General features: G+C 37.4%; 1 protein-coding gene across 1 annotated transcript; it reads right to left on the bottom strand.

The window, feature by feature from the left end:
- Positions 1-5,773: 5,773 nt before the first annotated feature.
- LOC140745987 (uncharacterized) lies at positions 5,774-9,063 on the bottom strand. Its single transcript, XM_073077960.1, has 4 exons — positions 8,978-9,063; positions 8,387-8,500; positions 6,990-7,180; positions 5,774-5,894 (listed from the first exon to the last, which is right to left on the bottom strand). Exons 1-4 carry the CDS (start codon positions 9,042-9,044, stop codon positions 5,811-5,813), a joined length of 456 nt encoding a protein of 151 aa, XP_072934061.1. The 5' UTR covers positions 9,045-9,063; the 3' UTR covers positions 5,774-5,810.
- Positions 9,064-12,614: the final 3,551 nt, after the last annotated feature.

Here is a 12,614-nt window from a genome sequence, read left to right as displayed (position 1 = left end):
TTAATTTTGTGTTCATCATAAATTTAAATCAACATGCAGTTTTATTTAATACAAATACTATTAAAGTTAAGAAATTAAAAGTTATAATTAAAAATGTCTAAGTGTTGTATTGTATGTAATGCTATGTTTATTTTAATGATAATTTATTGCAAGTAATATTGACCAAAATATATTAAACCAAGGAATTGCTTCCATAAAAATGTTAACCCAGTCGTCCATTACGCGAAAGATTAATTCTTGATTAAATTAAAATTTCGTGCCGAGTAAAAAAGCACTTTGAAACTCCGGGGCGGCACAAAAGGCCGTTTTTTATTAATCTGACCCCATAGTAAAGGGCCCAAACTCTGTTAACTTAATTTAAAAGACTAACAGATTTACTAATGATACTCGAAGTCACGATTTTGTCGATTGTATTTTTAGACTGAATCGGATTTTACGGGATTTTGACGTAAGAACTTCATTTATAATAAACATGGTAAAATACAAACAAGCAGTGAAAATTATACACAAGTAGCGATTATATGGAAGAATTATTATTAAAAAAAATCTGCAATTTAAACGAACATTGCATCTGGGCGTACCAAATGAGGTTTGCATTCTTGAACAAAACTTATGAAAGCACACCTCATTAACCAGTAAAATAGGTATTTTTCGTCTTTATGAACAAAACAGGGCAATAAATAAACCCTCTAAGTATTCAGTTTTTTGTTGTTAAATGAGTTTTCGTGGTAATGGATTTTTGCAAATTGAAAAGATCGTTATCGAGCCAAGGTAACTCGTAATAATTAAAATGTATAAATAAGATTTTTTAAACAAATATAAGCTATTGCTATAAAAATCCTTTGTTATAATAATTATAATGTCTATTGATAACTTATTTATTAAAATAATTAATGATCCAAATAATTTCATATGTTCTCAATTTTTTTTTGAAATTTTTGTAGAGTACAAAACATAAGAAAGTCAAAAAGTATAACTTTTCATGTGAATACATAAACACGCGTGGTTGAAGGTGGTAGAACCCTTTGTGGTTCGACTCCGACACCACCGCCACACCTATATCTGCCTAATAACAGCAGTGTTAAGCGCTGCTGTGTTCTTGTTTGAACGGTGTGGTAAGGGAGGCATACTTATCCGAGGTTTTCAAACTTAATCCTCAGGGCTAGCAACTTACCACACGTTTTTTTGTATAAGCTCTTAATTACATTTACTCAAGATATATTACGATATTCCTAAATTAATTTTCGTAAACAGAAGCCTTAAATTACCGTCAAATATGTTTGCACGCTCAATCTGTCTGTATGTTTGAAACTCGAAGTTTTAACAAGGCCAGTACAAATATTGAGCAGCAACCCAGCTAAAGTTTACTAATTAGTTCGTCTCGTACTACTGTTTGTGACAGTTATACTTATGTATCTATTTTAATAGAACGGGTACGACACGCGGTTTTAATCTTACGTGGTTAGTCTTCGTCCTTATTTCTCAGGAGTAACACATCTTTATAAAATGCAATAAGTAGAAATTCAAAGAAGTATATTTTCTAATGAGAGTATCTTAATAAAAGAATCAAAGGTAGAACCCTCTGGGGTACGGGGCGGCATCACCGCCACAGCGATTTTTGCCTTATAACAGTAGTGCTAAGCGCTGCTGTGTTTAGGTTTGAAGGGTGTGGTAAGAGAGGCATACTTTTTCGTGGCGTTCCAGCTTAGTCCTCAGGGTTAGCAGCGATATTTGTGGCCGACTTCAGGTAGGAAATTTTATTTTTCAGGTAGGTAATATTATCTGGAGTAAATTACAGATGCCCTTTGGCAATAGCCACTTGCCATCAGGTGGACTGCATGCTCGTTTGCTACTCTAATATTACAAAAAAGAAACCGGCTTAGGGTACAACCTGTTATATATGGAGTTGATCATAGACGTCCATGGGCGGCAGTGGCCACTTACCATCAGTAGGACTACCATGAGTTTACAAAAGTATTACTCGCTAGCGATTGCGTAAAATAAATGTATGAAAAATTGTACAGTGCCTCTGGTGGTTACTCGTACAACTAAAATCCGTAGTGGCGTAACTCGATACGTAAAAAACCTATCGAAATTAAAACGCTAGCGAATGTCATTATGATCTATTGCCATACAAATTGACATACGTTGTCAAGAAATACCGTAACGATAGTAGTTATTTATTTATTTATTTATTTATTTATTGTTAATTAGAACGATACATTAATCAATTACACTAATTAACATGTCAAATTCAATGTCATAATACAGGAGACTTCATTATTAAATAGAATAAACATTTATATAATAGCTGGAAGTAAATTAAATAAAATAGTAACATTTAATAATTAATAAGAAAAACAATAATTAATTATTAATTAAAATTAAATAAACTATGTCAGTACGAAATTTAATATTACATTACATTTACAGAAAAGCAACTGAGAATGTAGGAGGTTAGAATTTATCCGTAAACTTAAGGCACACACTTAAAACTTCCTGCCATCCGTCAGCAAATAGATCGAAGTCAGGATATGCGTTTAGGAGACTTGTCAAACCAGCGAGGGCACGAGGTATAGGCGAATTGGCATGTGCGACTGTGTGGCTAGAAGGTACGGCAAGTAGTTTATGTTTCCGGCTTCGATAGTAATTATCCGGCGTGAAAAATTTGGCTAGCTCGTTATGCAGGTCTGGCGCATCGATTAAGCCTCGAAAAATTTTGCACGCAGTCATTAACTGTATGTTTGCTCTCCTAGTCTTAAGGGAATTAAAGTTGAGACATCCTAGAAGGTATGCTGTAGGATACATGAGCGGATAATATCCAAAGTTGCGCTTGTACAGACTTCTGAGAAACGCTTTTTGTACTTTCTCTAGTATCAATTCATAAGTAGGCTCATGAGGATTCCAAACACATGAGCTGGCCTCCAGTTTGGTTCGGACTAGTGTGTTATATAGAAGTCTCACAACACGTTCCGTCTTGAAACTGCGGGAGTTCCTGAGGACGAATCCCAACTGTCGGAAGGATTCCTTGGCTATGGCCTTAATGTGTTCATGAAAAGTGAGCTTTTGGTCGAATGTGACACCCAGATCCTTCATTATTATGGTCCTGGGCATGGTGGTATTGCCGATTTTGTAGTCAAAGATGACCGGATGCCGCGCTCGACCAAAACTCATGACATAGCATTTAGATAAATTAAACTCCATTTTGTTTATGATACTCCACTCATATACCGCACGAATATCCTCCTGGAGTTTTAGGCAGTCCGTTTCTGACTGTATCTGAGCATATAGTTTGAGGTCGTCAGCGTAGAGAAGACATTCTGCATGCCTAAGAACCGCCGGAAGGTCGTTTATCATAATAAGAAACAGTAAAGGTCCCAATACCGAGCCTTGACTTACTCCTGAACGCGTGTGGTAGGGGGAAGACTCGTAAATACCTAACCTAACATACTGCTGTCGATCACGTAAATAATCAGCTAACAGTTTCAGCAGGCCAGGAGCAATTCCTATTGCACTGAGTTTCGCTAGCAAGATATCGTTGTCAACTCTATCGAATGCCTTCCTAAAGTCGAAGTAGAGAACGTCGACCTGCCGACCCCGATCAAGCTTTGTAGAGATGTAGTTTGTCAGGGTCAGAAGATTGGTGTCAACTGAACGTTTAGCTCTAAATCCATGCTGCCCATTTGAGAGATATTTATCGACTTGTAAGTAGATGTGTTTATGCAAGACATTCTCAAATATCTTAGCCGGCGACGACAGGATGGCAATAGGACGATATTCTTCAACCATGGACTTATTAGAGGTTTTCGGTATCGGCGTAACTCTAGATGTTTTCCATTGCATAGGGTATGTGCCGGTCTTAAGGCAAACATTAAAAATGTGACAGAGCGGCTTGGAGATACTCTTTTTGATATATTTAAAAATAGCAGATGGGACACCATCAGGTCCGATAGAGCTGTTCGCTTTTAGCTTCTCAATGCCGTGGTAAATGTCCGATAGGGTGAACTCAAATATGTTAATGTAATTACTATTTTTACTAACGTCGTCAGTTCCACACGCTATAGGGTCTAAATGTGGTGCAGTCGATGAAAACACGCTAGCAAAGAATCTCGCAAAGACTTCGGCTGCCGCCACTCCTGAAAAATATTTACCCTGATAAGTAACTACTGGTTCGAAACCTCCCCTGGATCGCAAGGAAGAAATATACTGCCAAAATTCCCGGGGGTTCCTGTATATATTATTTTCAATTTTCTTCAGGTGGTCATTATAAGCTAAAGTAGCTCTGTGCTTTAAAGAAGCTCTGAGCGCCTTGAAAAGGTGGTAATTTTCAGGGGATTTATTGCGTTTCCAGGCTGCGTGTAACTTAAGTTTGCGCTTTACATCTAATATGATGTCCTGTGTAAACCAGACCGGATAGCGTTGTTCATTATTTTTCCCGCGGCGTTTCTTAGGCATACAGACATCAAACATGTGATATAAGATGTTATAGAAACTTTGAACTGCGTTATAAGGATGGTCATTTTGAAGGACTTTCTCCCACGAAACACTGGAGAACAAACAATACAGTTTCTCATAATCACATTTATTAAAATTCCAGTCTTTGGCTGAATTTATATTACTAGGTGGGATAACTTCCGCATTACGAGCCACGTTATGTTATTCACCAGCAAAATGACAATAGTTTTCTATTTAAAATTTCTATAGTGGCGTTTCTATGCCAACTCATGGTAGTGCTACAGGTGGCCTACAAGCTAGTTTACTACAATCATATAAAAAACAATAGAAATAGAAAAACAACAGATTGAAATTTTGGCATTATTTCATAAGTTGTTCGAAAGACTTTCTTTTCTTTGTTTCGCTAAAAATATACATCAAAACAATACATTTCAGGTTAATTACATTCTCAGTAAAGGGATTAGGACCCTTTTCAGGATTAGACCGACCTTCCAGCAAGCGATGAATGAAAGGGCATGCTGTTTTCCTAATTAAGGGCTGGAATATGTTATATAGTTATAGAATACAGAAGCAGTTATAGTCTAGTGGTCTTTTCAGCTGAAATTTTGATCACTGGCAGAAATAATACAAGGTGGCTGAAGTCTCTTCTTGGATTGACTTTCGAGGCTCTACCGCTACACATATTTCAGCCTTATAATAACGCTGTTTAAACGCGGCTATGTTCATACCAGATATGAAGGAGAGATGTATGTTTACGAGGCGTTTCAAACTAGTCTTCAGAGAATGAAACGCGTTTGTGATCATGATCAAGTTTCGAGTCAGTCGTAGATATTTAGAGACACCATTTATCATCAGATGGACGAAGGTTGACTGGCAGAGAATGCTATATAGCATTAAGTCCGCCTTTGTGCCTTTACATTTCTGTAAGGTTCATAAAGAATAAATAAATAAATGGACTGCATGCTACTATTATTTGATAAAAAGTACAAAATATAATACTTTTACCTGTCGTTAATTTCTGCTTTTCACTTTGGATGTCCGGGGTTCAAATCCGAGGCACTTGCATCTGATTTTTCGAAATAATAGGTATTAAAAATGATCTATCGTATTTTTATGGTAAAGGATAAAGTTCTGAAGAAAATTCCACACGCGAGAATACACTAGAAAATTCACTTAAAAGTTTTAAAAAATTGTAAAGTCTAGTAATGTATCCTTAGTGAAAGTATGTGAGAAAAACAGACTGTAGAGGACGCCACGGGAAGCTCACATAATAATCTCTTATCATGTGTACAATGAAACACAGCTTGTTTGTTAATATTTTATCTTCAGTTTCAGAGATATTTTCCGATTCTCGTTCAACTAACAACTCTCATGGGTATCATGACGCAGATCATGGGACCGTGGTCCACGATGCGAAACTCGAATTGCATGTTGTGCATCTGTAACAGAAATATATTTGTATACCTATAAGGTTAAATAGTAGCCAAAGGAATGGCTACAACAAAATGCATATTAATAATAATAATAATAATAATAAACATTTATTGCCTTTGAAATACAAAAAAATACACATTACAGCTAACTTAAAATTAATACTAGGCAAAAGGATTCTTTTATGTATTTGTATTCTTTTATGTATTTGTAGTGTTCCCGACTCAACGTCGGGATAGTAGTATAGCCATTTGGCTCGCTCACTCACGCACCAACACGCCCGTCCTCACCGACGGTCTAGCATGACTGCCCCCACACAGTCCGCTCTCATTCCGTGTCGTATGCGCTCGAGACAAACTACCCACAAGGTGATACACTACAGTATTCAATATTTATTTTCTCATAAATGAACTAATAATTTAGTTTACAGTTTTATTAAAATCGGTCTCGTAATTCCTTTCAGCATATTCGCTAAGCCTTAGTTTCCTACCTACCCAAGTTGTGACGGGAAAAAATCAACCTAACGTTTGCGTATTCTATAGGTATTTTCGATTGGTATGGAATTTTTTTATCACCAAATCATTATGTTTAAAAAAATGTTTGACATATTCTGGACTGAATTTTTTTAGTCAACCCACTTGCAATATATTTATTGACATATATAATTTGATACACAATACTTTTCATTCGTTAACCAGCTCGGTGAAGGTTGTCCTATACTGGGATTTTAGACCAATAATGTATGTTTTTTTATTTTATTTATAATATAGGAGTAGCAGACGAGCATACAGTCCACCTGATGGTTAGTGGCTACTGCCGCCCATGGACATCTGTAATCAACTCCAGATAGGATTAGATATTCCCACCTAAGGTCGGCCACAGATGCGCCGCTACCCCTGAGGACTAAGCTGGAACGCCTCGGAAAAGTCTGTCTCCTTTACGACACCCTTCAAACCGGAACACAGCATAGCCTAACACTGCTGTTATTAGGTAGAAATAGGTGTGGCGGTGGTGCCGCCGGAGTCGAACCACAAAGGGTTCTACTACCTTCAAATTAGTTGTGTAAGTATGTGTTTTTTGTTTCATATTTTACCGCCACTCACCATGGGTATACCAGCCGCTGTGAACCTCAAGGTGTAGTTGACGAGATCTCCCTGGTTGACCGGGCACCTGGCGTTGGTCAAGTTGTTGCAGGTGTTCGCACCAGAGCCCAGGTTGACCTGCATCGGTATGACCATTCCGCCCACATTCATGTAGCCGGTGGCTAGAGTGGCCATGTCGTTGAGGCGACGGGCTGGGGGTACAAAAATATTTATCAGCATCAACTCATTTGTCCACGCTGCCCAAATGCGAATTGATAGACTTTTTTTTTTGTTAACGAGGGGGAAACCTTCAAAGAGTACCCGATGCCGTGGGAGCGACACACGGTCATGTGGGACTCTTACCGCACTAAAGACCCCCCGGTGGCCGTCCTCGGCGCTGCGTTGCCCCGTCGGGCTCCGCCCAGGTGAGCTTAACGCTCGCCGCACCGTCTGGTGCGTACGACCGACCTTCCCGGGGCCGTTGGCCGGGCGGTTCGAGCTCCCACTCTTGCCACTCACTACCCTAGAAGCCCCCTTTTAGTCGCCTCTTACGAGGCAGGGGATACGGTAGCACTATTCTTGTCCCGGAACTACAGGGATATGATAGACTTGACTGATATACCTTTGCATTTTTTTTAAGATTTCTCAGGTATGCAGGTTTCCTCGCTATGTTTTCCTTCATTTAAGCAAGTGATAATTAATTTCTAATACGCACATAACTTTGAAAAATGAGTGCGTGCCTGGGATTTGAACCTCGGTCCCTTCGATCAAGAGCTCTAGTTTCTTAACCACTAGGCTATCATTGCTATATCACAAAAATATATAAGTGATATATCAAAATGATATATATTATGTGTATTATGGAGTAAGTATAGCTTCTTCTCCATAAATAATAATTGAAATAAAATTCTACAACAATCAGGTCAATCTCCGACAAGACTAATGTAAATTATGAATTTAGATTTTAGATATCTGATCTGGGTTTAGAGCTGTGATATCCTGGTGATTAAGAAACTCGGCCTTCCGATCGAAGGGTCCCAGATTTAAATCCCAAGCACACACCTCAGATTTTTCAGTTGTGTGCGTATTAGAAATAAACGGTGAAGGAAAACGTCGCGAAAACCTGCACACTTGAGAGAATTTATAAAAAAAAAATATCTCAAAGGTTTGTGAAATCTACCAATACGCACTTGGCCAGCGCGGTGGAGTATGACCTTATCCTTCTCATTCTGAGAGGAGACCCGTGTCTAGCAGTAGGACAATAATAGTGTGACGATGATGATGATGAATTACGTACTAATTTGAATAGGGCTGAACCCTATTCAAATTAGTATCTAATTCGTAAATGTAAGTAGTTAATTTAATAGGCAATATGTCTATTAAAAGCGCTTAACACTGCTGTTATAATACAAACTTACGTGCTCTGAAAGTCATGCGGATGTTGACAGCTCTGTTGCTGTGAGCCGAGCATGGAGCTGAGCTGCAGCCTTCCACCACCGTGGTGAGCGGGAGAGCTCCAGGGTTGCGGCTACCTGGAAGAAGTAGCTAGTATTAATTTCACTTGCGTTGTTAGTTGTTATGTATGTTTTTTTTATAAATATAATATAGGAGTAGCAGACGAGCATGCAGTCCTGATGGTAGGTGGTTGTTGCCGCCCATGGACATCTCTAATCAACCCAGATAGGATTAGATATTCCTACCTGAGGTCGGCCACAGATACGCCGCTACCCCTGAGGACTAAGCTGGAACGCCTCGGAAAAGTATGTCTCCCTTACTACAACCTTCAAACCAGAAACAGCAGCGCTTAACACTGTTGTTATAACGCATAAATAAGTATGGCGGTGCTGTTGCCAGTTCGAACCTAAAGCGTTCTACCTCTACCTCTACCTCTACCTTCTTCACATTGTCACACAATATCTCATCATCACAATATCTGTTAACTACTTGTAACCAAAAAATAACCAAACGCATATCTAATTTATACATATAATCAATGTAAATCAACTTACATGAGTTAACAATTTGACCATTTGTAAGAGCCAAAACGGCGGCCAAAATTACGAAAATCCGAAACATGTTGGCTCGCAGTTATTTGGCAAATTTACAATGACAAATGAAAAGGAAATCACTTATCTACTTATTGTATTATCTTAGTTAATTACCGATAAATACAATCAAAATCAATGTTAATAACTTTATCAGAAAAATTATTACGTAAATGTTAATATTAGGTAGGTAACAAATAAAATATGATTTTTTATATTTTTAACGAAATAAATTTAAATATTGAAATGGAACTTGCAATTGAAAATTATTGCAAAATCTTTATCAAAATCCTTATCCTTATACTAATATTATAAATCCGAAAGTAACTCTGTCTGTCTGTCTGTCTGTCTCGTTGTCTCTTCTTCACGCCTAAACCACAGAACCAATTTTAATGAAATTTTGTACAAAGATAGTGTGAGACCCGAGAAAGGACATAGAATAGTTTTTATCCCGGAAATTCCACGGGAAGTAGGGATGGCGATTTAAGATCGATTAATCGGAGAATCGATCTTTTGGACCGAAAAATCGATCATTTTAATCGATATTAGTAAGAATTGAATCGTCAACTATGCATTTGGTCAAGTGATGATCTTTAGCAAAGTTAAGTTTGGCAAAGTTGTTGTGAGCCCACGAAGGTTTCAGAGTTGGTACGATCAATTTTTGCCAGATGGCGCCACTGCCATTCCAATGAAGTTACGAATTTTCTCAGTTTTATGTATGTTAGTATGTCATATTATTTTCTTTTAAACGCGGGCGAAGCCGCGGGCAAAAACTAGTTATTAATAACACTAGCTGACCCGGCAAACGTTGTGTTGCCATATAAATAAAAAAATGTTAAGGGTGAACAACTCTTATCACTTAGGGGCATGAAAAATAGATAGTAGCCGATTCTCAGACCTACTGAATATGCATATAAAATTTGGTGAAAATCGGTAAAGCCGTTTGTAAAAATTACTTCACAATTTTTCTTTTTTCCTTATACTATTCTGTTCGCTATCATGCGTGACATGCATGCGGGTGAAGACCGCGTGACAAAATGCTCTAAAGACACTTCCTCTCCGTCTGTTTTTGTCTGTACGCGCTTCCCACCTGCAGGCATGCCACTTGCGTTCTATCGTTTCATACACATACATATATGCCGCGAATAAACTGCAGCGAGTTGTGGTGGGATACGTGTGTGAGTACAGTCCTGCGTGACAAGAAATATACCTGAAGTTCGTGCGTGTGCGTGTGTGCGGACATGCGGGCAGATGTGTTTGTGTCCGCAAGGATTCAGAATTCAATTTAATTTCTTTTAATACCTTAGCCTTAATCGAAACATTTTTAATCCATTCGTGTAATATATATCTAAATATATAACGTTTAGCACTTATCCCTATGGATATGCTGTAACGTACCTAATTTACTATTGTATTTTTATTCTGCTGTTGTCTTATTATGTATCTTGAGTTTTCTATGTACCTATATCCCACTATTTTGTAATTAACTTAAGTAATTTGTAATTGATATGTGTGTGTGTACAATGCATTACGTAATAAAGTAATTTCATTCATTCATTCGTTCATAATAACATGCATGTGTGCATGGGTGCGGTCATGCGGGCAGATGTGTATGTGTGCGCAAGTATTCAGTATACATTTGACTTTCGTTTTCTTAAACCTTGGCCTAGAAAAGAACAACATATAAGCGACAAAATTCTCTACATGTAGGGTTTATTGTTACCGTTCTCACAAGGTCAGTAGATCGTATATCGATAACATGTTGCTACCCACTTGCTCGAGGCTTCAATACGTATACACCGTTAATCAACAGAGTACAAGCAGTTTGCAACTTGAGTTGGCTGTATTCCCAAATATGGTCGTGTAAGGTTCAATCAATTATGAGAAATAGCGAAATTGACTTCACTTTACATACCCGTAGTGAAATTGCTACAAAGCGAAGCTTTGGTCAGATTTTGTAAGAATAAAAATAAAGTCGTTAATATTTGCTATTGGATAATTTTATTTCATTTTCAAATAGGTTGTCTTATATATACTGTCCCACTGATGGGAACGGCTTTCCTCTCCGAGTGAGAAGGGCTTAGAATTTAAACCTTAAGTTAAAAAATTTAGTCAACCATGCTGGCCAACTGTGGAGTTGCTCTGCAGGATAAATTGACAGGATTGATTGTTTATTTAGTTATTTTATTTTGAATGGTGGAATTCCTCGTGGCTCTACTCCGGAGGAACCATCGCTACAGCTACATATTTCTGTATTATAACAGAAGTATTCTTGTTTGAAGGATGTGGTGAGGGCTTTCCCTTGCACGAATGGTTAGCAACTTAGTTTTCAAAGGTAGCATCAATGGACTGACTTCATGTAGGAATTCGATCTTATTTGGCTTGATTCATGAATTTTTCGTCACGATTGTTTGATTTCATTGTGTATTGGTGGCAGTTTAGCGGCAATTGACTACTTATTTCCATAAAAAGCTACTTTATTTACATAAAAAGTGCACCTAAAAGCTCAATATTAGAAAATAAAAATTTAAAAATGCCAGTATAATAAATATTTGATTAGCCGGCGATTTATTTACATTTCATTTGCAAACAGAATTTATTTGCGGATTCAAAATAAATACGTCGTGTCGATCAAATGCAGACCCATAGATATATTATCCTACTGACCTATGTGCAGACCCGACTTTTGACAGCTATCAATTGCACAAAATGGCCGCTGAAAAGAGCGGGAATGTTGTGCGCGGGAATTGGGATATTAGGATATTATATTTTGGATATTTTATTAATAAATTAGAATAATAATTCTGATTTACTAACTGTCAGATTTTATTATTTTTAGACATAATTATATAAATACGTACATTAAGTTGTAATGGTTAAAAATGGGGTAGGCGTCAACCATAGATATCCCTACGTCAGTAGGATAATATATCTATGGCGTCAACAAAACACATAAATTGCCAGACACCTGCCAAATTTACAATGGACACCTTTAATTATCCCCTAAGATTTGATTCCACCCATAGATTAGTAAAGATACTACGCCGCCATGAAATTGAATGAAGCCACAAACGGCTTATTACTAAGTTATTTTTTTGAAAAGAAAAAATTTTTAACAAAAAATACAACCGACTTCTATGTCACTACAAAGTAAAAAATAATTCAAATAAATGTTGGTTTAGTACATATTTCTGAAGTCGGCGCTCATATTAGACACGCTGTTTACATCGTTATCCAACTAAATATATTGAGCGCCGACTTAGACACGCACACATATTAGACACGCTGTTTACATCGTTATCCAACGAAATATCTTGAGCGCCGACTTCAGAAATATGTACTAAACCAACATTTATTTGAATTATTTTTTACTTTGTAGTGACATAGAAGTCGGTTGTATTTTTTGTTAAAAATTTTTTTTCACCCTTTTTAGTGATGACATACTAACTTTTACATTAATACAATATAAAATTGTATAAACGTGATCATGAATGAAAGTAAGGTCTGAATTTACATTGATTGGAACCGCCCGCTCGCAGGGCGCTGCCGCGCCCTGCTCGCTTAGTTTTATATTGTCTTATATGTTCCAACCTAACCTAAC

The sequence above is a fragment of the Epargyreus clarus genome, unplaced genomic scaffold (assembly GCF_041222505.1).
Source record: "Epargyreus clarus isolate Ecla_fem2 unplaced genomic scaffold, WU_Ecla_fem_2.2 ptg000012l, whole genome shotgun sequence".
In the NCBI taxonomy this organism is placed as follows: Eukaryota; Metazoa; Arthropoda; class Insecta; order Lepidoptera; family Hesperiidae; genus Epargyreus; species Epargyreus clarus.
This window is presented reverse-complemented; position numbering and strand designations above follow the sequence as displayed.